We start from the raw sequence: 25,866 nt of genomic DNA on the forward strand, positions 1-25,866 counted from the left end.
ATGTGCAGACTTATGTCAGAATGAAGCCCCAATAAGAAAAACAGACAGACTATGATTAACTTCTTTATTTACATAACTTTACTGTCAATAGTGAATTCACATTTAGAAAAGTGGTTTTATGTTCGACCAACCAATCTTCATTGTAATTCTGTAACATTCTACAGTATTTTACATTTAATTACAGTAATATACAGCAAACTGAGCAAAATAAAACCATCTGGAGAAGAACACTGTTTCATAAATTAATCTTTCAGCTGCTTGCATGCATCAATATTTTCTTTTTAATCTCATCTATAAAAAAAAAATAGAGACAATATCTGACATTGTTTTGATTCCATGTGTGTAATCTTGAGTACATTTTTCCAATGAGATGCATCATTGTAAGATCAGGTAGAGCGAGATTAAAAACAAAATAACATTCGTAGTAGTATTAGTGAACAGAGAGAGAATACCGGGAAAATATATGATTGTATTAGGATTCTGTTCATTTTTACATGTCAAAGTAGAAAAAGCGCAGGTGTAAAAGATAAAATTAATGATGTCTGAATTCCATTTAGCTGCTTCAGTTTCAGGGTTCAGGGACAGTTAAATACAACAGAGACATCGTTAATCTGATTAGTAACACCTGTGCTTTTTCCTACTATGACAAGTTAAATTATCCGCTGTGAAAAAGGCTCCATTTTTTCCAATCCTGAGCTGTCAAGTTGAGCGAACGCTGTCCAGAATACACATTTTCAGCACAACATAAAAGTAAGGCTGAGATGTTTAGGGGCAAAGTATCATAACTGTTGGGCCAATGTCAGTATAACAGTATAATCTTACATACGCAGTCATATAAAAGTAGGGCCAACCGACTCAAATCCTTTTTTTAATAAAAGCTACCCCAAGAGGGATCAGGTTAACTTGCCACATATAAACCGAAAAGTGGAAATGTGCATGAAAGTCCAAGTAAACGAGCACTGATTTGTCTTTGAATACAGCAACAAAACTACACTCAAAAAGGAACTTAATTAAACGTTTTAATTAACGTGATTAAAAATGCAACATAAAATGAAAGAGCACTGAGAATCACCTCTTCCACTCTCTCTCTCATCTGAACAAACTTCTGTATGTGTCTGATAAAAAGAAAAAAAACACAACAGAAAGACAGACTCATGCATAGGGCTGGGCGATATGACCAAAATCTCATATCCCCTTATGGGTCATTTCATATCCTGGTAACAATACCTATCCCGATATAGCACGTTTAATTCAATGAATAAAGAGTTTCTGGTCTGTGCCCCCCCCCCCCCAACCCCCTGCAAGTGCAGCAGAATAGAGACAGATGGCGGTGGAGTGTTGGAGAGTTACGTTACTGTGAGTGCAATAAAAGCTTCACCAGTAAAAAGCTGACGAGTAATTTATCAATGTAATCCGCGCATAAGATGGAGAGACTCCAAATGACGCAAAATATTGCTGTAAAGAGTGTTATTTGCATCACAACGAAATAAACGATAGAACATAATATGAAATAATTGACTTTTTCTATCGTCACACAATATATATTGATATATCGTCATATCGCACAGCCCTACTCATGCATGTAGATATTTGAGGGGAAAGCTTGTATCAGGTTTGAAGCTGTTACTTGATGACGTTTGGATGAAAGAAATATAAGGAAGAATTTTGGTGTGGTGCTTTGTAAGCACATTACATAACCATGTTAATCAGTTCAAGTATAAGACGACCAAAGTTGGTTCACCTTGAAAGTTGTTATCGTTAGATTAGCATTGACGCCTTTATTTTTTAGAAAAAACAACTCGTTCAAATGTCATGTAGCTCATAAAAGGACTGTAAAATGTATGGAGGCAGAATTATCGAGGAGGAAAACTGTGACGATGTGCAGTAATGTCTCTGTCAAATCTTTTGGGTTAACTTGAGATGTTGTCTTTTCATGCATCTACGCAATCAGGAGCCAGAACATAATCACCAGAGCGACAAATAGGAAGAGTCGAGACAGGAACTGTTCATCCATGTGCTGCGGTGTCCCAGGGGCTGCTGTTTGGGGAAATTGACAGAGGTTATTTAATATGTTGCTGATAAAAGACGCAGTGGTCATGATGAAGTATGTAAAGCACTAATACCTGGAGGAGGTCTTCCATCATTGATGTTAAAGGCTGTAGCAAAAATACCGAATGGAAAGGCACCGATTCCGAATGACATCTGAAAACCTCCATCTCCAAAGCCAAATCCTTGAAAGCCCTGTAAAACATATATTTAATCAAAAAACATGAAAATGTGTTGATTCTCTTAATGTTTTCACAATACCTGAGGTGCAGTTTAACAATACAGCAAGCATGATGTGACGCAACACTGTGTGTGATTTGTGGTCATTCTCAAGAGAGGCTCCTGCACCTCGGCGCATCTAATAGATCCCAGAGGGAAATGTCCTTTTGTCAATGAATAAAGTGCCGGTTTGCACAGCAGCGCCTACATCATCCGATGTAATGGTTTCATCATGAATGCATAATGTTACTCAACAGCTGACATAGCATTGAGAAACTTCATACAGCTGCCTGTCATGTTTGGAATCAAGAAAACTTAAAAGGTATTGATTGATGCAGCAAAAGATAATGAAATCATGTGGCTTGTTGTTGCCTTGCGAGTATATTTGTGCATACAATAGTACTTACACCACGGTTTTCTGGCTCTGGCCTTTGTCCTTGTGGTCGAGGGGGTGTTCTTTCTCTAAAAGAGACAAAACCACATCTTGTAGAACTGGTTTGCACGATTTGTATATTCAGAACATTTTATAATTGCTAATTTTAAGTAATTACTTGACCAGTGGTGTTAAATGTTGCATCACAAAATGTGAATGGAACATATTCACCACTGGATTATCATGGGGAGGATTGTGATTACGAAACACAAGAAATAACAGGAAATTTAGAGTCAGCCTGACACGTTATACTTAACAAAGGTTCCCACCTGGGGTCCTGTTGACCTGTGCTTCCCCGCCCATATAAGGGGATAACTTTGTCTCTGCTGATGCCAGCTTTACACACCGGACACACTTGTCTGTTAGGTCTGGTCTCCAACCACTGCATAAACACAAAGAGGTATTAAGGATCTGCCTGTCTGCTTCAGTTACAAACCATCATTAACAATGCATGATGTCACTGGTATTTAAAAATAGTGAAAAGGGAGAAAACATTGAAAGGGTCAGCTTACCTGATGCAAGCAAGGCCAGCTGATCGTGGAGGGAGGAGAGATAAAAGGTAGTGTGTTGGACAGGAAAGAGGTTTGATTAGCAACACATTAAACGCATACAAGGTCAATCTGGCTGTGCAATAAATACACAAATATTTAAAGAAAAACAGATTGAGAAATACATCCATGTGACGGGAAAACAGAAAATGAGCAATACCACCATTGAAATGAGACCAGATGCTACACACCTGACCTGTCCTGAATGGACAGAGGTTGAGATATTTGTTTGTGGACGTGGAAGATGATTACATCAAAACATGTTGACTTACATATACTGTTTTTTACTATAACGTAACTCTAGCATGGTATTAACAGACTATACTTTTTCACTATTAGACCAACTTTTCTAAATTTTAAATCAGCAAAATGAATTCATCTCCAAATTCAAGTATTATCATATAAAGCTGGAAAAAAATAACAAAATCATATTAATAACTAGTAATAACAAACATTGTTTTCATTGTGGAGACATGCTTATATGTATCACGTGTGGAAATACATGAAATAAACAAAACCTTTCGATTCATGTGATACAAAAAATCTTTTACACCATTACTGTAATGAGTTATAATCACAACTGGCCAGATATTAGTACAGCTGATGATGGTTGTTGTTAGTTTTCAAAACTGCTATTGACCAGTAGGATGTATGCCAACAGACTGGTGTTCCCCCAATTCATCCCAAGATAGATCTGAAGATCTCTCAGCTTCTTACGGATGAAGATGATGGTTTGTAACTGTGTGCTTGAGTCACAGACAGCAGCTCTTACCAGAAGAGGTGTCCACACAGGCTGATCACTGCATCCTTAGCTGTGTCCAGACATATGTTACACTCGAAAGTGCTGTCCTGGCTGCCGCTGTCGGCCGCAGTCGAGCTGCTGGCTCCGGGACTTGTGTTTTCAGTGGCCGCAGTAGAGCCAGAGGCTGGAGGAGGGGCAGCGGTGGCCATTAAAAAACAGATCCACTCAAAAAACAAACTAATTAAAAAAAAAAAACAAGTTCCAGGTGGCGAAATCAAATCAAATCCATCTAGAAAAGGTGTCGTTACGGCGTTGCTAACGTTAGCAACGGAAGAAGACTGAGCAAAAACGTTTATTGTCTTGCGGATAAAACAGAATACAAAGCAACAAACAGAAAAGCGTTAAACTATCGTCCAGGGTGTAAATGTTATTCCAACCGAAAAGCCTAAGATGTGTTGAGAAGTTGTGGGAATATCTTTACAGCTGGTTGCATCACACATCGGCTGCAGTGCTAACCGGAAGTATATCCTGAGGGGAAGGCAGGGGGGCGTGGCTACCCGTATGCGTGGATTTGTGTTGCCCTCAGTTCAACCTATCAGGTTACAACAACAAGAAGCTCTACCAGTCAGGCATCTTTATTTTTTCAGATGTTTATACCTGCATTAATGGACTCTTTTTGGCTTCTTGGGGGGCAGCGTCTTATAAACCTTATAAAAACGATTTGATGAACGTGTTTGGAAACATTTGCTACAGACGCTAACTTCCTTTTTAGTGTTTAGTAAATCCAACACTTCACTTTCTCTCTTCTTTCTTCTTCTTTTTTCTTTAAATGTTATAAGACGGGTTCACAATTTTTCATGTCTGTCTTAAGACAGTCAGGTGCCCAAATGAACTTTGAAATAGTTTTTCTTGCCATAATCATTCCTCCTGTTCATACTGACCGTTGGAATATCCCTTCATAATGCACTTACAGTGTAAGTGATGGGGGGCAAAAAACAAGCCTCCTTTCATGCAAAAATGTATTTAAAAGTTTATCTGAAGCTAATATAAAGTATGAACAGGAGGAATGATTATGGCAAGAAAAAACTATTTCAAAGTTCATTTGGGCAGCTGACTGTTGACAGACTTGAAAAATTGTGAAGGTATCCTTTAAATCCTCCACCATGTTCACTAGCAATTCATTAAGTAGCCTGTCACCATTTGGTGCTTGGCAGGTAGTATATACTTGGTTTTTCAAAGTTTTTTTTGTCAAAAACAACTAAACAGCTGTGGCTGGAGACGGGGTTGATGAGAGCTGTGAACCGGCAAAACCAAAACAATGAACTGAAAGACACTAAAATGCTCCGTAGAGCTGAGGGATATTATATGGTCGGATGATAATTCTCTGTGGGTTCATCACTACAGGCGACTTTCTCCACCTTACATGTAGTCATTTCTTCCATGGTAAATATAGAAATATTGACAAGTGCAGCTCTAATTTTTTATTAACTTAATTGAGCACAAAAAACACAAATACAATGATTGACAGTACTGCTTACTAGTAGGGCTACAATAATATACAGAACTTTTCAGTAATTACAACAATGTAATTACTTTTTACATTTTGTTTATTTTCCATTAAAAATTCTAAATATGAGAACAAGATTGAGAACAAAGATATTTTTCGAGAACATTAGCAGGCGCATGGTTTTCAAAGCAGCATAAATCTTTGACCTGCAAGAATGAAACCTGACCAACATTGCCCAAATGACCAAATGTTGTCATTGTGAGGCTTTATCATAATGTTAAATAAATCATCAATACATACAATATACATCCTTACCAATATTTCATCCAATCAATTTTGTCCTGACATATGATTTTGTAAAAATCAGTCAGATCTATAATCATTTTTGTGCATTGTAAGGCTTCTTGTCATTGATAACAAAGGTTTCAACTTTAATCAGGCAATTTCCATCGATTTTGACCGTGAGTGATTGAGACCACCTGTGCGAAAATCCTCTGCCATTGCCTCCTCTATCCTTGATGTCAAAGACCGCCTTAAGGTTTGCTTAAAGTCATGACCAACAAACACATAGAGAACTGGGGATATGAAACTGTTTGCAGCAGCCAGAGTTGCCCCCACTTTTAGCCCAGTGTTAATTACTTCCACGCTGAGGTTCCTCAAATCTAACTCGTAAAGAACAAAGATATGGTAGGGGACCCAGCAGAAGACAAACGACACGATGAGCGCTGCCATGATTTTGTAAGGCTTTGTTGACCTGATGGTCAAACTTCTCAGCTTCACACCAAGCACCAAGCAGCAGAACATAATCACGAGGACAGGAATCAGGAAGCCGCAGATGAACCGGATCAGTGCCACTGCCTTGTGTTTGGAGTGGTCCACGTAGTCTGTGTAGCACTGAATGACGGAGCCGTGGACTTTGGTTTGTCTGAAGATCAGTGAGGGCAATGTCAGGAGTGCAGAAAGAACCCACATGAGGATAACGATGCCGAAAGCTTTCCGCACTGACCGATGGTTATGCGACCACACGGGAAATGAAACCATTACACATCGGTCAGTACAGATAAGAACCAACAAAAACACACTGCTGTACATATTGAGAAACAGGGCGGAGGATGTTAGCTTGCAAAACAACAGTCCGAAAGGCCAATCTGAGGTAATCATGTAGTATGTCTCCAGGGGCAGAAAGGCACAGAATAAAAAGTCTGAAATGGCCAGACTGATGTACCAGGTGTTGATGACCGTTCTTTTCATTTTCCATCCACAGATCCAGATCACCAATGAATTTCCTATAAGGCCAATAACAGATATGATGATATTGACTGTCACCAGGGCATGAGTCCAAGAAGACTGAGAACTGTCGAAATGCAGTCCAGCTGTGGTGATGTTTTTTTCAGTTTCATTGTCAGGAGTGTAATCGTCATATTCAATATAATCCACACTCATGTTGGTTACCTTTCCTGAAATATGAGGCACAATTTATTTCTTAATAAACATATACAATCATAGATGAGATAGACAGATAGATGTGTTTTAGTATATCATATAAAACAAATTTACTTAAGTACTCACCTTATGTCTTAGCTTGTTAGGCAGGAGTCAATATAAAGTGCCTTCTCACTGAGTTCCTTGCGACTGAATGCGACTTCTCACTTCTCTTTCCTGGGCAGTGTCACTGACGACAGTGATGAAATTCATCTTAAGTGATTTGTCATGGAGAAAATTATGCGTCTACATTCTGTGTGCGTCTATATTCTCTGTGAGAAAGGTTTTTGGCAGTTTAAGAGGGCTGACTTGGTCACAGAAGTTAAAATAACAGACAAAATAATATATTGAATATGCTTTTATATGGCTAGTCTCATTCAGTAGTTTATTTCAGACTACAGGTTTGTAGTAAAAATGATCAAATATTGAACCTCAAAAACAATCATCATACACTCCATCTTAAGAACACAGAACATCAACAAATTAGAGCCCGACCGATATGTTGGTCAGCCGATATTATTGGCTGATATATTTTTAGGGACCGAGCCCAAAAGGCAGAAGACTACTGTATAACAGTAGTCCTCACCTAAGGGCAAGGACCCTGTTGTTTTTCGTGTGTTTGTTTGTTTGTTTGTTTGTTTCTTTCTTTCTTTCTTTCTTTCTTTCTTTCTTTCTTTCTTTCTTTCTTTCTTTCTTTTTTATTACGGGACATCACACCTAAATTCGATCCCCTAAACATCACCAAATTTGGTACGCACATCAGGTCTGGTGAAAAATTTGATAAAATGTAAGAATGAACCCCTAAAGTGCCAAAATGTGCTCTCTAGCGCCACCTATCTAACTAAAATGGCCGCCACGGCCCGTAGGAATGTCGTAGAGAGATCAAACCAAAACTCAATTATTCGTCTCATCAAGACCTACAAATCATACACTGACACCCCCGACCTAAATCTGACAGGAAGTCTGCAATTAGCCTTTCAAAATAAGCTAATACTAATAAAAAATACTTTGCCCCAATTTTGGCCCCCGAACAAACACTATCTCCTCTGAGGGTGTTAATGGTATCGGCTTCAAACTTAAATAGGTGACTTATGACACTATGCTGAAAAAAGTTGTTAAAAACTTTGTAATAACTCGAACGGTTTGGATTTAATAAGCCCTGAAAGTTGCAGTGCCACATCACTCTTACAATGTAAAACAATGGAGAGGCAATCTATGGGCATGAACTTTGTGTCAAACAGAGGCTTCTGACATCTAAACTATAAGTCTGACCACTTTCAAACCCGTATTAATGTATACGCAACAAAATTTCCTACTAAAAATATGATTTTTAATGTAAGATTTGGCCAAAGTCATTGGATTTATGAGGAAATTTCACAAAAAGCGTACTTGTAGTGACTTGATTTCGACAAAAAACCCCAAAAAAACCTAAGCCACAGTGAGGGGCTGTTACCGAGATATGTAATTGACGCGTCGTCATGCGGCAGCTCCATGTAGTAAATCAAACATCTGTGGACTTGTGCTTAAGATGTATTTATTAACCACCGTGTACCAATAAAGCATTTGCTATACACACTTGAACTATCGTTGTGATGTCCTTGTTGTTCATAGTCAGGTTATTGCATAGCCACACTGCTAGGTTAATGTTAGCATGCGTAACACGTTACACCCAGTAACTAGGCCTTGCATGCAACTAACCTCTTCCTAACCTGGCACCTTGATCCTACATCAATTGGTCTTGAACAGAGAACCACACAGTTAAGAGGATTTTTACAGAGGTAGTTTTGCAAACTTTGGTTCAGGCAGCACATGTGGTTCAAGACACCACATGGTCTGGCCTTTTATCTCGGTAGTTCCCTTTGTCAACCACATTGTCGTCATGCCATGTGCTCAGTCACCAGGTGACTGCAGCCATCTTGCCATTGTCTTCCCCACACACACATACACACTCACACATGTATATAGGTACACTTAGTTAGATTAGTATTGTGTGTTTTGCACTTTTACCTGTTTGTTAAATAAATGCTTTTGTATATACCTGTTGTCTGTTTTAATGTTGCACAAGAATGAGTTTTGCCAACCTCTGCTCTGCAAAGAACTCCAAAATCCTTCAACCTTAGCTAGCTATTGATATGGTAATTTTGTTTATAGTTATTAAGTTAATTGTTAATCAAAGTTCCAAATTGATAGATTAGTACACTTAGAGACTGAATTGGCTATCTTTTTCCCTGACTCCAGGGAGGTGCCCTTTTATTATTAATTTTTATTGATTTTGATAATTAACGATTATCTTTGATGATCATTATTATTGCTGATAGCCAAACTTGTAGCCACGGGCCAACAACAGATATGTCTCACCCTGCAGAAAATTCTCATCCTGTCAATCAAACTTTCAAAAATAAAAGCACACCACACTTGTGAGAAATATCCCTCATATTTAAAAAAAATGATCTGATCCCGACGGGCCAGAGTGCGAGGTCCCGATCAACACTGCTTGCAGCTTTAATTTTTAAATTTATAATTATTAAATTATCGTGAATTATACTTTTTCAGTGCACTGAGGTCATTTTAACTATCATGCCTCCATTACATATCTTTATCACAAGTGTTGGATTACCATATTTGAGAGATCATGGCAAAAAATGTGGGTTTTTGTGTATATTCCGTATATATAAGATTATCAGCCAGTATATCGATATAGGAATTTTTTCACTCCCTAATATCGGTATCGGCATCAGCCCCAAAAATCCAGAATCGGTCGGGCCCACATGTCTTAGAAATGTAGCATACAACTTTTGGTAGATTTGTGATTGTCTCAATTATGCTCCTATATGTAAAAAAAAAAAAAAAAAAAAAAGGCCATAACTGCTTGAGGTGGTGACAATTGAAACTGTGAAAAGCTCTGTACCCATTGGTGTTAAGGACTGTTAGTATCTTTTTTCTGAGTAGCGGTATGGCATGTTCACAGTTAGATTTCATCACCATCCTATAGCAAGCTATGAAGCAGCTGTGGTGTTTGTAGATTATTAAGGCTTTCAGTCATCCAGGTAGAGGAATATGTGAAGGTACTTACATTTTTTTGTGTACATGGTGAACGGTGAAACATCTTCAAGGTCAAGATGCATTGACCATTGTTCAAGAGCATTATTCAGGAGCCCCAATGCAGAATTCCTACTTTTACCTGCTTAGGTGACATATTACATACATACCCACACAGTCTGATTCTGTTCATTTATCAAGCAAATGTACATTTAAATTCACATTCCCACTGACAATGTTATTCTAAGTAAGCATTTCTAAGTTCCCTAAAAATCATATGATACAGTTACGTGAGTTGTGGCTATTGCTGAGTCAATTATTTTCACTCAATGAATCATCACGAGATAACTAACCAAAAAATCTGTTTGATTCAAGTAAATACTGTATTTCCATAAAAGCATTCATTTTTACATCTTTCCATATCCCCATATACTTATTGTTTTGTATGACTTATTAGGAATGCTGGAAGAAGTATTCATATTCTTTTCTTAGGTAGAGCAGATACAACTATCTGTTACTAAAAGACTCTTGAGGTTACAATAGCTTAACATTTAATTGGATTTAATGAATTGGAAGTTACATTGAATTCTTTCCAAGAAACTTTCCAGGAAATTATTAGGAAGTTACAGACCTGTAAAATGAATTTTTTTTTTTTTTTTACCAAATATTACATGTAAACATACAGTACTGTGTGATCAGATTTTAAAATATAATGCATTGCTAGAGATTAAACAACCCAAAAGTACATTCAGTTGTTAGAATTAGCTCCATTTCAACTCACTACAACATTAAAAAGATGCTTAATCAATAACATCAATAACAATTCATATATCACTTTAAAATTGACCATTCTGAATATGTACTTATACTTTTGATACTTAAAACAATGAAGTTTCTAATGCTTCTGTACATAAGTGTAATTTTGAATGAATGACCATTCATTCAGGTGTTTTCTAATCATATCAGAAAAGAGAAGGCAGATATTACAGTTGGAGAATAAATAGCAAACTGAACTACTGCGATGCGTTCTTCACAGGGATCCCTGGCAGGAGCATCCAGAATCTCCAGCATATTCAGAACAGGATCCTGATGAGAGTGCAAAAGCATAAACAGATAATTCTGTTTTCATTGCATTAGCTGCCTGTCTCCCTCAAGATTAAATACAAAGTCCAGCTATTCACATATAAATCCATCAATGGACATGTGCCTCCCTACCTACAGGAACTGATCACACCACAAACCTCCAACCGCACCCTCAGATCTGCCAGCAGCTTGCTCCTCCGGGCCTTCAGTACTAAGCTCTGCATCATGAGGGTCCAGCCGTCTGCTCTACTGCACCACACTTGTGGAACAGCCTTCCTAACCACCTGAGGGCAGCACAGACCCTAGTCTCTTTTAAAAAAGGCCTAAAATCCTTTCTATTCAGGAAGGCTTTTTCATCTTAACTCTTATTATTATTAGTTTCTTTAGGCTATGCTGTGTGTTCTATGTTATTAATACTGTAGCACTATGAGTTTTACTACGAATGAAAAGTTAAATGTGTTATTATTATGTATTATTATTAAATATAAAAGTGTTCCTTGTGCCAAATTGTCCCAGATTATGTGCCTTTCCTGATATGGGACAGTTAACGCTGAAACCTGGGACACTCACTGGGAGGCTGGAAAGCCTTTGCTGAAAGGTCGGTTTGATTATTGTTGCTGTTACAAATAGTATAGTGTTGTATTATACTATATATTATTAAGTATGAATATTAGTAATAATGTAATTTGCAATCTGACTAAAAAAAACTAAAAATCAAGCATTACAAGACTAAGACCCCTGAATAACTATGATATTACACATTTAATGTGCTTAAATGCATATGTCACTAGTTTAAAAATGTATTTGGCTGTCACACATTAGTAAAACCGTGTTGTCCTACATTTCAAACCAAATTTTTAAACTGAGACACTGAAAAATTGATTGAAATTAAACAGACAACAACTATGAAACCTGTTTCACCATATTGTAACTATATTTTGATGCATGAATATATCATAAACACAATCTGATAACAACTGGCAACATTGCATCATTTTTAGACAGATTTATATCCTTAATCTAAATCACTGAGAATTAGCTTTTTAAAAATAATATAAAAATAATATTAGTATTGGTATTATATATCTATGGTAACAATGTCCCATATTTTAGTAAAAAGAGTAAAAACTACAATATTTGCTTCTGAAATTTAAGTATAATGTAGCATAAAATGGAAAAACTCAAGTAAACTACAAGTAGCCACTTAGTTTATAACGCTGTTTATTATTAGGAATAATAACTGTTTATCTGTTTACCACAGATTGTATTGCCTGCTATATTATGGAAGGATGTTTACCCTCCTCTGGTTAAATAATCTTGTGTGCATGCGCAGATGTAATTAGATTATAACCCCGCCCTCTAGCGGTGACGTCAGACCCGGTCTACTGCTCAGAAGCTGCTCTTCTCTTTCAAACTGCGTCATTCCTACACTGTATCTCAACATGGCGGGTACAGTGGCAAAGAAGTGTTTCAGTCCTCTTGCTTTCCTCACCAGGAGGCTTTCTGCTCCGGAGTTCATCACCCAGTGCTGCTACCACAAGAAGGTAAAACATCCAAGTCTGTTTATTAATTATTATTAACTCACTAAAGGTGATTTAACGGCTCCAGCGTGCTAGATGCTGTTTGTCTAATGTTTACAAATGTTATCATTTAGCTTTGAGTGGCTGCAGTTTAATCTCAGAGCATCATAAGTAGGAAACAGTGGTGACATGGCTCAGGTAAGTGAGGTTAAACCATAGGAAGTTAGCTTGGCTATATGAATGGTTGGGTGAACACATCAGTCTGCTTTCATGTGGGTTAGATATCACACACATAGTGGGCAGTGACAGCAACATAAATAATCAGTTATGAAATCCCAGCACATTAGCTAGTTAACATTAATTGTTTAAAGACCAGAATAACATCACTAATCTGCCCCCCAGATGGCCACTGAGACAGCTTTAATACTTGAATTACATCCGATTAATAAGCTTTAAAGGTTGTGAAGAGGCATGGTGTGCTAGAAATCTGTAAATTCTTATTGATAATGCACAATATTTCAATTATCTGACACAAAAGCCATTTTGTGTCAGATAATTTAGATGTTTAGATGGAGTTTCATTGTGTGATGTGACAGTCTGATGCAACAGGGTTGTGACCCCCAGAAACAACAATGCTTCAAGTTGCTTTATCAATGTTAACAGGTGATTTGTGTCCCTGGGTGTTTCTATGACTTCAAACTGATGAATATACATTTTTATTGAAAGACTTTTGGCTGTAAAGTCTTGTAACATGTGGTTATTATTGGTGAGCCTGGCTTTAGAGTTGACATCTCATTTGGCTAAAAACAGTTAAATGTATCTGCTATCATTTGATGTACAACCAAAAAAAAAGCTTTAAGATCATAGAAATATCTTAAATATTCTATTAAATACCATAAAACTGGTTAAATAGCTGACAGATCATAAATATGTTGTTACACAATTTTGAGAAAAACAAAAAACACAAAAATACTATTATTTATTATTAGTCACATGTCATTTTGTTTAATGAATATAGTCCTTGTTAGGACATTGTCTTGATACAAGCTCAGCTATGTTCATGTTGTTTCTAGTCAGAATGACTCAGCAGAAACTAGGGGGAGATGGCAGGATGCAGCAGCGGCTAACGTCGACAATGAAATCCGGTCCTAATCTGTTTATTTCAATGTCCCTTATGTAATGGTGAAAACTTGCCGTTGTATAACAGTGATATGCAAGATGTCTAGATGTTATTTTTCTCATGGTAGAAGAATATAAAAAGCATCCCAGGTTTCTACTGTCATCTGGTTTCCTCACATTTATTTCCGTATTATGGAATATCCTCAACAATGCATTTTTTTCCTAACACAATGGCTCCCTTCTCTATTGTCTGAAGGTGGTGGATCATTATGAGAACCCAAGAAATGTGGGCACACTGGACAAAAGCTCCAAGAACGTTGGGACCGGCTTGGTCGGTGCTCCAGCCTGTGGAGATGTGATGAAGCTTCAGGTATGTTTGTCACACATGGATTAATTACAGCCTTTTATATACACACCAGAGCCATTAGTCCTGAATTATAATAACAAATCTTAAGAGTCCTCAGAAGCACCACATATCACTGATACATAACTCTCTTGTTTTACCAACTAGGTGGCGCTAAGTAGTTGATAATTTAGTTTAGCATTGCTATTGAGCATTTCCCTTTTTTTTTTTTTTTTTAGCATGCAGTTAACTTAAACAGTAAAAAGAGTAATTATTTAAATCTACTGGATGAAAATGAAATGGTCACTTGTAGTTGTTAAGAATACCAACATTATCATTAACTTGTAAAGTGATGTAAGACTTCTTTTCTCCTCTGGCACTTGTGTAAAACTCTAAAATCTTTAAAAAAAACCTCCAACAGATTGAGGTGGATGACGAGGGGAAAATTGTGGATGCCAGGTTCAAAACCTTTGGATGCGGCTCTGCCATCGCCTCCAGCTCTCTGGCCACCGAGTGGGTGAAGGGCAAATCTGTGAGTGAACACATTAAATTCTTTTTTTTTATCTTTGCCTCTTGGAGTGTGTTAATGCTTTTCATATTTATTCTCCTCTGCTCGTGTCTTATCATTGTCTGGAAGGGATTTTGTGGTTAGTTGAGCTATGTGCTTTTTCTTTGCAGGTGGATGAAGCTCTGATGATAAAGAACACTGACATTGCTAAAGAGCTCAGTCTGCCACCGGTTAAGCTTCACTGCTCCAGTAAGTTTATTCAATTATATATATATGTATATATATTTTTTTTTTTCTGTCTTTTCCAAATTACTCCACACATGTATGTGTATTTAACCTCTTAATTGTTTCTCTTCAGTGCTTGCAGAGGATGCCATCAAGGCTGCCCTGGCTGACTATCGCGGCAAGCAACAGGATGACCAGCAGGAGGCAGTCAGGGCCGTGAATTAAACAGAGCGCACACACACTCTGTGCTGGACGTCTCTGTTTGCTTCCTACTGTAAAGAAGAGAAGTAGCAGTGGTCCAATATCACTCCCTAACTTTCCTGTTGTGTTGATGTTGAACACCTAATATGTTGATGACACCATCGTCAACCCTCTGCAGTAATGTTACACCAGGCTTCTGTGTTAGTCAGTGGTCTTCTACCCTCTATACTGTATCTTTAGCCTGTCACGTAAACGCACAATGTAAGCACTTAAGTATCGTGTCTGCACCCAAAGCACTGACCTTTTGATATGCGAAGAAGTAAAAGTGGCTTGAAACAATGAAGGGGTCCACTGGTTTTGAGTGTAATTTATAATATTTTAGAAATGCTTCCTTGAAAGTCTGCAATAAAACTATCCTGAATCATATTTGTTTCAAGTGCAAATTTATTACTTTGAACAGCCAGAATAAACACTAGACATTTTGACCTGGAACAGCACAGGTGAGACTAATTTAGTTAACAATGGCTCGTTTCCATTATGTGTCCAAGTCAGCCATGTCAGTTAACTAGATGCATGATATGATTTTGGAGCTGCCTCACTTGATGTTGATGAAATGCATTTAAATATTCGTTTGTTATAAATGCTACTAATTACTCCTGTTTAAATGTCAAAATCTCTATAAATGTGGAGGTCTGCTGATAAATTGTATGAATTTTACTGTGCTGAATGTAAACCAAAACTTATCTTAGGCAGTAATTTTATACAATCCTACTCATGAACCTTCAAATACTGGTTTGTAAAACTTAGTTAATGTTAAGTGTTTTGCACGGAAGTACAAAGTATTTGGGACCACACCACACGATGTTTACAGAGTTAACTTCTCTGCAAGAATGTTTAGGGAATTAGACAAACATGCAGTAAGCAACATTTCAGATACTCAAAAATCACCTAATAAAAAAAACAGATGTTATTCCATTAGGCATGTTTATGAAATGGCATAATGATATATCCAGTCAAAGCAAAGCAACAGATTGCTGCATGTATCGTCCCTGCGCTGAATGAAAAATGCGTGATATTAACTGATATGGCAACTTTTTTGCTTTTTTCTCTGTAAATCTGTAGAAATCTTTGAGACGGTTTAGAGGACAAACTGCTGCTTGTGGCTTCAAAGCATTAGAAAATATAGTCAGCTCCTAGTGTTCAGAATAGTTAGAAGGCAGTTTTCTCTCCGGCGATCAGCTGGAGTGTTGCAGAGTCATTGTGAATATGCAGAGAGGGGGGCCGGGGACTCCTGCCAGTTAAAGGCTCCTCTGGATCGTCTTCATCTGGATGAGGCTGCTCTGGAGAATTCAGCTCAGGGCTGCCTGCTGCTGCAGCTGCTTCACTGTCAGAAAGCTGATGAGACAGCTCCTTTTCCTCAGGGAGACTTGGTAGCTCCTTGTCTAGGATGCTAACATCTGGTTTAGAGCTGTCCGCAGGACTGTGGTCTGCTACTTTCTGACTGGGGTCACTTCCCTCTGCAGCATCGACAGATTTATTTGGCGTGCGAAGGCTCTTGGCAGCCTTCATGATGTCTGCCTGGAGCTGTTTGTGAGAGTCTACTGGTTCACTTTCCTGTTTAGGAGCGGCCTTTTCTGGCACTTCAATAAAGGGTTTAGCACCTCCGGTTTTGTCTCTGTCGTCCACATACATCTTTGAGGGGAAGGAGGAAGGGTAGTAGGCATTGACTTTCCGTCTGCGGCTCATCACAATTGCACAACAGATGATAAGGAAGACAACAAGGATTAAAGTGCCAGCAACAAGGATGAGGAGCATGTTCTCCTCTAAAAAGCTCACAACCTGACTGAGAAAGTCAGCATCCACATGCGTGGGGCCGATAGGTGTGGTTTGGTAATCAGTCGAAAGGTCGCTGGTAGGCAGAGAGGAAGTGAAGTGGTTGAGCTCTTCCTCATCTGTACTTCCCTCCAGTGAATTTAAAAAAGGTATAGGTGTGGCCAAAGTGCTGCTGATGCAGAACACCGCAGACAGACCAATCACACGAAGGGCCATTGGGAGCTTCATTTCCCCTGAGAATCTGCAAATAACAGTAGAAGTCAGTAATGGAAGTGTCCCCAGTTTGTGCCTGTCAGTTATCGCCATTTCAACATGAGTCACAGAGCTAAGCATCTGATATTCTGAAAAAGGAACAGTGACCTTTGAAACCCCAAAATGGTCGTTTCACAATACTTACTGCTGTGCTGAAGTTTTTTCCAGATTTCTCAAAGACTTTTCTGTCCATTTTAATGAAAAAATATTCTGTCGACTGTACAATAAAAAAAGATTTTAACCCATTTCTCAAGTTGTGCCACAGTCTCTTAAAAGTGTGCCCAAATGTTTGACTGGTACTGTATATCAGTGCTCAATTTGTGCAATATGGAACAAAATAAAAAGGTTTTATTACCATTGTCTATATTCATGTTACATTAAAACGTGCATTTTTTTTCTTGTAAATGAACAAGGAGATATGTCATTTCTGGCTACATGGATGGGCAATATAGTCACAACTTGGGATACAGGTTAAAGATCTTTTCTATTTTGCAGCAGAGAAACATTTTTTTCATCCACATGGACAGAAGATTCTTTGAGGGTTCTGGAAATACAAAACCACAGAATGTAATAATAAGATAATACATGAGAGGCTCAAACTTGGCCTTGGCCAATTTTGTTGAAAGGCAAGAATCCATTTGGTGAAAACATCCATGTAAAATACATTAAACCTCCAACAATCTATACTGTTTCTCAGTGGAGGAAAGTAACTAAGTACATTTACTTACATTTACTGAAGTACTGTACTTAAGTACAATTTTGAGGTACTTGTACTTTACTTGTATTTCCATTTTATGCTACTTTATACCACTCCACTGCATTTCAGTGGGAAATGTTGTACTTTCTACTCTACTACATTTATTTGACAACTTTAGTTACTTTTCAGATGAAGATTTGACACAATTGATAATATAACAAGCTTTTAAAATACAACACATTGTTAAAGATGAAACCAGTGGTTTCCAACCTTTTTGGCTTTTGACGTCTTACAAAAAGCAGCGTGTAGTCGGGGTCACATTTCAGATGTCTGTGAGTTGTTAACAGCAAATAATGATTTTTCCCTCTAAACTTCTCACATGGCTTCAATTCAATAAGAGAAAAGAGAAAAACTCCTAAAACTGAAAACAGATTTGTGTATCAGAACTTTGTTTTTTCTTCTTTCCTCTCACAATAATCATCATAATAGATTTATCTGGTGACCCTTTGGAGGGGCCCGACCCCTAGATTGGGAACCACAGGACTAAACTAGCTAACTGTATATAAAGTAGTTCAAACTAGCTCCACCTCCAACAGCTACAACAGTAACATACTGCTAACACACTGATGTTTCAGTATTAATCATATAATGATGTGATATGTAATAATATATCAGTCAGAGGGACCAAACCACTACTTTAACTGCAATAGTTTATCTACATTTTGTTGCTAATACTTATGTACTTTTACTTGTAATGGAGTATTTTCACATTGCTGTATTGGTACTTTTACTTAAGTAAAGGATCTGAATATTTTTTCCACCGCTGCTGTTTCTGTGTAACATGCAAGAGGCATATGTTACACATATTGAATGCATATCAAGACATGATAATTTTACATGTTCCTTCATAACAAACAATATGAGGGTGGCATAAATCCATGATATAAATTCCCTGGACTGTAACAAAACAATAATTTTATCAGTTGTTAATCTTAATAAATTCTGCAGAAAGTTATTGGCTTCAATCCAGCTCAACCTGAACTTTTCACTCATATTTAGACTGAACTGGACTGGTGGATCATTTACAACTTAGAATTACTTTGTGGGGAAATGGACTCCTCACTCATCCAGACTGCTCCAGTCTCTCAACCAAGTTGAGGACTACTGAGGTTAATCTTATTGCACTTAAGTTATTGTGTGTGTATTATATTTTTGGAGGGTTTTGTGCAGCTGGTATACAAAAGAAAACATTGTGTCAGACTGAGGTCTGACTGGCACCCAGACAAAAATTATACCAAACCGCTACAAAATTAGTCTACTGAATGTGCATGTTGTACAGTAGAAGAAACCTAATAAAACCCAAACCTTCTGCATAGCTAGATGCCACAATGGGTAAGTGGGATTTTTTTTTCTCACAATAGATGATCTAACCCTTTAAACACTGCTTATATTTTATTTTAGTTCTGCATTTAAATCACAATAAGCTCACTGCTCAGTCTGTTTATCAACTGACTGCAGCTCACACACACTTTTATCCTTATTCAGCTCCATCTGTGTGCAAGCTGGGCCACATGAAACTCTGCTCTCATCTGGAGAAGGGGGTTGGAAGTTTTTTTTTCAGAATTAATCACCCACTCGCTCCAGACCAAATAGTCGCGGCCACACATGCCAGTGCAATCAGACGCATGAACACATAAGGCAGTCAGATGCACACTCACGCATACACATGGAATGAATCTTCACTACGCAGATTAAAAAGAAATGTTGGAAAACAAAATGAAAATAGAACTGTGACCTAGATTCACTCAGTTAGTCAACTTAAATGTCTTAAAGTCACACAAAATATTGTCCCTACTAACTTTAATTAGCCATTTTTTAAATTCCTGAGATTTGATGCTGCTCTGAAGGCATCATGATGCTTCCACAGCCCTGATGCTGCTTGAGTGTGAAACATTCATATTGAGGAAAAAAAACAACCCAATAAACTATATAAAATATCGAAACATTTTACTCACCATTCACTGTAGCAGAGTTGTCTGTGTTGGAACTGCCTCTGATGGAAGATGAATGACACCAGCTTGTAAAAGTGAACTGAGACAGAGAGGCAGAAAGAGAGGGAGCACAGCGGAGACCGGCGAGTGCTCCGTGAACCACGCCACTTCTACAGTTTCAAATTTCAGGCTTGAGGTTTGTCTGGATACTGCGAAAAGATGTCGTTAACCATGAAGACAAATCCCTCCTTCCTCCCTCTTCCATCTCCACTTTTCTCTCCTCCCCCTCGACTTTTTCCCTGAGAGTGTCTGAGCTCTCCGGCCTCCACACAGATTGTTCTTGTTAGGTAGGAGTTTATAATGTGCTGTGGGGGCAGGGACCTCTCCTCCACGCTCCTGTGTGGTGAATGTGCGAAGCCAAGACACAACACTCAGGATGACAGAATATTTAAGAGACAAAGAGATGTAGACGGACAAGAATTTACTTTAAAGACCATTTCTGTATCTTTATGTTCTCATCTCAAATGTTCTGCAGAAGGAGCCTCTTTGATTGACAGCCTGGACCTCCCTGTTACCTCCCAGACGTCTGACACTCATGACTTTCTGCAGGCCTGCTGGGGTAAAAAGAGTCAGTTTGTAAGAGTGACCAGCAAATGCAGGAAAAGGTTAATGTTTCCTGTGTGGACAAAACACCCTTAACAGCCAGGAGAAATGGGTGGGGGGTGTGGAGAGGGGGAGCACACGCGGAAGGCTGTTAGAAACAATGCGGTGTTATTTTCTCCAGAGGCGAGGCAATTAAACTCACACGGTGTGTGTGACCAGTTTAGGGAGTGAGTGTGACTGCGTATGTGTGTGAATGCAATTTTTGGCAAGTCCGCTGTGTTTGTGATCAGTCAAGACAAGTCTAACTTTATATGGTCATCGAGAGCATGAGATGAAGTCCTGCATCCTCCAGGTTTACATTTGTCTCAGCTCTGTTGAGAGTCACAGCTGGCTGTTTTAAATGCTAGCTGAACATGAAAAAAAAGAAGAAGAAGAAGGGAAAACAAAAAAAACAAGGCTGCATGGCCCTAATAAGCATTCAGGGCTCTGTTTTCTTTTCGCAGGAAGGGAAGTGAATATGAAATCCAGTCCAGGCTAGAAGAAAAGCCTTTTTATAAAGTCTTTCATAAATAAGGGAACTGACTGAGTCTACAGAGCTCTCTGTTTTATTGTGACTATGTACAATATAGAGACACATAAGGACATATAACAAAAAAATCCACTTTTAACATAGAAGAAATAGTTATAATTGTACTAGTTGCCTGATTTTCACTGCAGCTTCTTATCTTTAATCATTTTCAGTATAAGGTTTATCTGATTTCCTCAGAACAATGATCCATCTTACTTTACAGGTCTGTCATATTTTTTTCAACCACCTCTTGAAACTTTTCTGAGAAGAACTTTGTAGTTTGGTACACATTTTACAGAAAAACAAAGTTCAGGGGATTTCCAGAGGAAGTTCCTTAAAAAAAAAAACCAAAACAAAACCAAAAAAACGCTCAATTTAAACCCAAAGAAAAAGAGATTAATGGAAACTGTACTCTTCATATATGTTGAATTCCTCACTTTCTTGTAGACAAATTGCACATTTTTGTATGTTTAGCTGACCTTGTGCACACTGCTTAGCATTTAATTGGATTTAATTAGTCACTGTCTGTATTTTGCCTATAATAGTTCTTTTTAGGAACCTTCCTAGATAATTCAAAGGAAGCGATTAAGACTTAACCTGTAAAATAAAGTGTTACCAAAACTTTAAATAAGTTTAAGATAAATAAGCACAGTACAGCAACTGCATCTGTACACAAACAGAGTGACATAAAGGTAACTATCAATTCAAACAGTGCGTTCATACAATGGCGGCTCACAGCTACCAGAACAGCTCTCATAAACTGAACAGTGTCAGTGAAGAACAGTAATCCCTTGACAAAACAAGCCTTCCTGTCTCCCGTTGCTAAGTGAAATACCATCAGGGCTCAGCTAAGGATATTTAAAAAAAAAAAAAAAAATCTTTGATCACTCTCCTCCTCCTCATCCTGACTGAAAGTCTCCAGTGGATGGCAAGTGTAAAAATATGCAAAAAGTCTTGACTCTCGCCAAAAATGCACATTTGATAAGCTGACATCACTAAATGCTCGCATGGTTAATAGTACGTGAAAATGAAACAGCAACTGTTGTATTTGTGTGGTTTCTAGGCTTCTTCCTCTACACGAATAGGACGTGCAGCGAAACCAAACCACCAACATCAAAAGGGAAACATGAGTTGATTCAAACAGAGACTGTTCTCACATCACTGACATTGACAGACCAGTCAAATCTGAGGCCTGATCAACACATGTATGCACAATAATAATAATAATAATAATGATAATAAGTCCATCTAAGTAAAACGGTCATGTTCTGGAAGGAAGCTGCTGAGAGTGAGGTTATCGCTTATATCCTCATCGCTGTCTCCGCAGTGGGGGATCACCAGGACTCCGTTACTGACTGGGTTGCGTTGCCTTGAGTAGTTGTAAGTCCTGTCAGGCAGCAGAGACGAGATGCATATCATCTCAGTCTCACGCTGAGGTTTCTTGACCTTGTACTTCCTTGCTGAGAGCTTGGCGCAGAGTGCAATGGTAGTGACCATGAAGATGGTGGCCAACCCAGCCAGAGAGGCGATGGCGATGAGGCAGTGCTTCACCATGCCATGGATGGAGCAGGGTTTGACCTCAGTGACCGGTGGACTCTTTGACACTTCTCGAGGAGCTGTTGTATTTGCCGGAGTTGATTTGTTTGTTGGAATCGGCAACCTTTTCGGAACTCGGGGGATCAAGATTCCCGCAACACTGGTGGAGACAGCGGTGGTGGAGTTGGCAGAACCTGTTGAGACTGAGGGAGACTCTGTGGTAGAGTTCGGCATTGCTGTGTCAGGAAACTGTGATGTGGAGATCAGGCTTCTTGTGGCAGAAACAGGCTGAGATGTAGAGGAGAGCTCAATGCTGACAGTGGATGTCTCACTTCTTTTGACAGGAGGAGAAGTGCTGTCGGGGACAAATACATGGGACGCCTCAGAGGTTATGTTTGTTGATATTGTGGTTGGAGTAAAAGCTGAGGGACTGCTGAGGTTCTGGTTAGCCTGAGTAGAATTATCAGAAGAAGTGGTGGAAAACACAGCTGCTGTTACTGAAGATGTTTCAGAAACTGTTGCAGGAGCCGTTGCAGGAGCCGTTGGAGGAGCCGTTGGAGGAGCTGTTGGAGGAGCTGTTGGAGGAGCTGTTGAAGAAGCTGTCATGTCAGTAGAAGTGGTTGTTGACTTCTGCCCCTCTGTAGGTTTAGCTGTTTCTGACATAATCGTATTGTGGAAAGGCTGTACTTCACTTGTAGCAGTGGTCACAGCTGGAGCATCTGTGGAGCCATGAAGCAATTTTGGACCTGAGCTGCTTGTAGTTGCAACCAAACCAGCCGTTGAGGTGTCAATTTTGCTGCTGACGACTGCCTCATCAGTTTCCACTGTGGCTGACAAAGTGATCTCTGCTGCTGCAGCAACACTAACTTCTGCAGGACTGTGAGTTGGATCCCAGGTCGCGGGCTGCGTCTCTGTTTCATTGTGAAGTACATGTGAAGAGGTCAGCTGCTTGGTTGTCTGTTGGTTGTTGGGTTCAGCAGTTGTGATAGAAGCACTCCTGGACTCCATAGAGAACAAAACAGATATTCCCCATAGCAGCGCCAGATACGTCTTCATGCTGAGGACTATCATTGTTGAATAAAAGATCTGAAATGACAGAAAAGATTCAAATTTACTGGTTCTAATGCCAGAATTTAAGGAGACATTTAAATAGTTGTAGATGTATAAAAAGACACACACGGCTAACAAATCTGTGTCATGTGGTTTCTAGTGACATCTTATGATGAAACAGTCATGCGTCTTACACCACACCCTTTGCAACATGTTCATGAGAACTAAAAGTACTCTGTTACTGAGTAAATATGAAAGTTTCGTAAAACCAGTCAACACGAGGTAGAATCCACACAAAATGTGTTCTTCTATCTAAGAAAAGTTAAAAACTGTAGTAAATGAATCAAAATCAGATATTCTGTAACTTGAAGTTAACTGAAGTTAAGACTACAACTGTGACTTAAGGCAGGAATCAAAGAATGTAGATAAATCAATTTCCTTTGGTAAAAATGATCATAGTAGAGCATAACATTTTTACAAAGCACTTTTTAAAAAAGTTAACTTCATCCAAAACCATTACAATTTAAAACAGTAGGTTCCAAATGCAGAAACACTCAACCAGAACAATAAATTTTAAAAGTGGCCTCTGCTCTTACCGTGCTGCTGGAGAAGCAGGGAGATGGATGTGAGGATAGAAACTGATCAAAGTAGATTTCAACTCATTTCAGTCTCTCGGGAGATCATCCTGTGAGTACTGACACGTTGACTGTGGCACTGCTTGACAGAAGAAACAGGAAATGTCACAGTCTTTTTTTTTTTTTTTAAACCAGCACTATGAACCATTTTGAGATAAGTGTGATACAGTCGCTTCCAAACCCACAGCTGTGGTTTGCATCAACAAGGAAGTCAAATTCATGCGCAGCTTCCCTGTAATTGCTACCATGGTTATGATTTAGATTCAAGCATTTTAACATTTTTTACAAGTGTCTTACCTTGCTGGTGGAAGCTCAGGTGATATGAATGTGTTTGCTGGTTCTAATAACTAACTTATGTAACGTATCAGGAAGTACTCAGTTCTGTAAAACTGTTCAGATGTTTCTTGCATGTCAGTGATGTCTGATCACGCTTCGGTTCTACAAGATTCAAAGCTGCTGTATATGTCATGTGGGGGAAAGAGGAGTGACTCAGGAGCTCCAAGGCACTGACAGCAGACCACAGTGACAGAAGATCAGCTATGTGACAGAAAACAGTACAACAGTCAAAACACAAAGCTTTTGCATTTATACCCTGAGAGGAAATAGATATGTTCTCCTAGTGTGGAAATCATAACTGTCACTTCCTGTGTTGGTGAGTCATACTGCAGTATGGTTATAAAAAAACTGTTTAAAAAAGGTGAGACACCATCTATTTGTTGTCAGTCTGAACGTTGCCATGATGACAGAAACACGTAGTACAGAATTGGCCCAGACTGAGTCTAAAAACAATGAAAAATATATATACTTCTTGTCAATAATTTTTACAAAACCTGCTGTAAAAATGACTTTGGCACAAGTATATATACAGTTTATTGCTCTATTCCATCTATATTTACTGCTTTAAGTTTTAATCTGATGATGCAATGACTTTTAATTAAAGTATTTCTTGTGTATGTGATGGAGACTTGTAAGAATAAAATGTATATTACATACACAGGGCCATAGCTACTATTGAGGTCACAGACGTCATGTCGTCTGTTATTTTTCTGCAAATTTGGGGATGAGGAGTGCAGTTTTATCATTTAAAATGATACATGGTATGGTGTTACAAGGTGGATACCATGTTTGTTGGACTACCGATTAAATTTGGCTGTCAGGCCAAGAACGATCCATAAACGAATAAATACAACAACTTTCCTTGATGTAATTCCTGGCTGAGTGGAGAAAACTCTTAACTCTTAATTGTTGAACAACTGACTGAATTAAACATAGAAAAATGTTCAAATTAAAAGGACATTTTATTTATATTATATATAGAGGGTTGCTTAGATATATGACCTGAGGGTTTTTTAAATCCTGATTATAAGGTTCATTCTGAAAATTTGATTTTAACAGTATTGTGGTTACCACAGTATTTCATTGTCCATCATGTTGCTGTTCTGTCTTTTTGCAAAACATAATGAAAAACATACATTTTTATCCTGAGCTACACTACATTTGTAAAGTAAATCATGAAAACAGAATAAAACGGGGCCTCGTATACACAAGACTGAGAAGAACCTTAATGAAAAACTGTTGGATATCAGGGAAGCGTCCACCAATAAAGAGTCACAATTGCTCCACCTGCATGTAACATGCAAAGTGTTGAATAAAGGAATTCTGGGAAATGTAGGAAATCAATAACAT

General features: G+C 38.4%; 5 protein-coding genes across 6 annotated transcripts; 1 reads left to right on the forward strand and 4 right to left on the reverse strand.

Annotated features, from left to right (window-relative positions):
• Positions 1-50: 50 nt before the first annotated feature.
• On the reverse strand, positions 51-4,529 carry rnf185 (ring finger protein 185). The gene is made up of 6 exons (XM_042395868.1): positions 4,019-4,529; positions 3,211-3,229; positions 2,968-3,080; positions 2,673-2,727; positions 2,124-2,241; positions 51-2,037 (listed from the first exon to the last, which is right to left on the reverse strand). The coding sequence occupies exons 1-6, from the start codon at positions 4,195-4,197 to the stop codon at positions 1,940-1,942; spliced, it is 582 nt and encodes a 193-aa protein (XP_042251802.1). The 5' UTR covers positions 4,198-4,529; the 3' UTR covers positions 51-1,939.
• A 908-nt stretch (positions 4,530-5,437) lies between these two features.
• LOC121885830 (chemokine-like receptor 1) lies at positions 5,438-7,540 on the reverse strand. The gene is made up of 2 exons (XM_042395602.1): positions 7,065-7,540; positions 5,438-6,952 (listed from the first exon to the last, which is right to left on the reverse strand). Exon 2 carries the CDS (start codon positions 6,936-6,938, stop codon positions 5,931-5,933), a length of 1,008 nt encoding a protein of 335 aa, XP_042251536.1. The 5' UTR covers positions 6,939-6,952; positions 7,065-7,540; the 3' UTR covers positions 5,438-5,930.
• A 4,937-nt stretch (positions 7,541-12,477) lies between these two features.
• LOC121885842 (iron-sulfur cluster assembly scaffold protein IscU-like) lies at positions 12,478-15,441 on the forward strand. Its single transcript, XM_042395619.1, has 5 exons — positions 12,478-12,643; positions 13,995-14,108; positions 14,503-14,613; positions 14,760-14,838; positions 14,948-15,441. Exons 1-5 carry the CDS (start codon positions 12,542-12,544, stop codon positions 15,037-15,039), a joined length of 498 nt encoding a protein of 165 aa, XP_042251553.1. The 5' UTR covers positions 12,478-12,541; the 3' UTR covers positions 15,040-15,441.
• Positions 15,256-20,891, reverse strand: tmem119b (transmembrane protein 119b). The gene is made up of 2 exons (XM_042395618.1): positions 19,813-20,891; positions 15,256-17,089 (listed from the first exon to the last, which is right to left on the reverse strand). Exon 2 carries the CDS (start codon positions 17,074-17,076, stop codon positions 16,225-16,227), a length of 852 nt encoding a protein of 283 aa, XP_042251552.1. The 5' UTR covers positions 17,077-17,089; positions 19,813-20,891; the 3' UTR covers positions 15,256-16,224.
• An 87-nt stretch (positions 20,892-20,978) lies between these two features.
• On the reverse strand, positions 20,979-24,719 carry LOC121885839 (mucin-5AC-like). 2 transcript variants are annotated; one of them, XM_042395616.1, is made up of 3 exons: positions 24,478-24,719; positions 24,142-24,259; positions 20,979-23,581 (listed from the first exon to the last, which is right to left on the reverse strand). In XM_042395616.1, exon 3 carries the CDS (start codon positions 23,564-23,566, stop codon positions 22,208-22,210), a length of 1,359 nt encoding a protein of 452 aa, XP_042251550.1. In that variant the 5' UTR covers positions 23,567-23,581; positions 24,142-24,259; positions 24,478-24,719; the 3' UTR covers positions 20,979-22,207. The 2 variants fall into 2 exon arrangements, with proteins under 2 accessions (XP_042251550.1, XP_042251551.1); XM_042395617.1 differs by having other exon boundaries at positions 24,142-24,262.
• Between the last annotated feature and the right edge of the window lie 1,147 nt (positions 24,720-25,866).

The sequence above is a fragment of the Thunnus maccoyii genome, chromosome 19, assembly GCF_910596095.1.
Source record: "Thunnus maccoyii chromosome 19, fThuMac1.1, whole genome shotgun sequence".
NCBI lineage: Eukaryota > Metazoa > Chordata > Actinopteri > Scombriformes > Scombridae > Thunnus > Thunnus maccoyii.

Coding starts and splice junctions, on each gene's coding strand:
- tmem119b (XM_042395618.1), bottom strand. CDS start 17,076: ATGAAGCTCCCAATGGCCCTTCGTGTGATTGGTCTGTCTGCGGTGTTC.
- LOC121885830 (XM_042395602.1), bottom strand. CDS start 6,938: ATGAGTGTGGATTATATTGAATATGACGATTACACTCCTGACAATGAA.
- rnf185 (XM_042395868.1), bottom strand. CDS start 4,197: ATGGCCACCGCTGCCCCTCCTCCAGCCTCTGGCTCTACTGCGGCCACT. Junction 2,728..2,967: donor ACAGGTCAACAGGACCCCAG/GTGGGAACCTTT, acceptor TGTCTCTTTTAG/AGAAAGAACACCCCCTCGAC. Junction 2,038..2,123: donor TGATGGAAGACCTCCTCCAG/GTATTAGTGCTT, acceptor TTCCCCAAACAG/CAGCCCCTGGGACACCGCAG.
- LOC121885842 (XM_042395619.1), top strand. CDS start 12,542: ATGGCGGGTACAGTGGCAAAGAAGTGTTTCAGTCCTCTTGCTTTCCTC. Junction 12,644..13,994: donor AGTGCTGCTACCACAAGAAG/GTAAAACATCCA, acceptor TATTGTCTGAAG/GTGGTGGATCATTATGAGAA. Junction 14,109..14,502: donor GAGATGTGATGAAGCTTCAG/GTATGTTTGTCA, acceptor AACCTCCAACAG/ATTGAGGTGGATGACGAGGG.
- LOC121885839 (XM_042395616.1), bottom strand. CDS start 23,566: ATGATAGTCCTCAGCATGAAGACGTATCTGGCGCTGCTATGGGGAATA.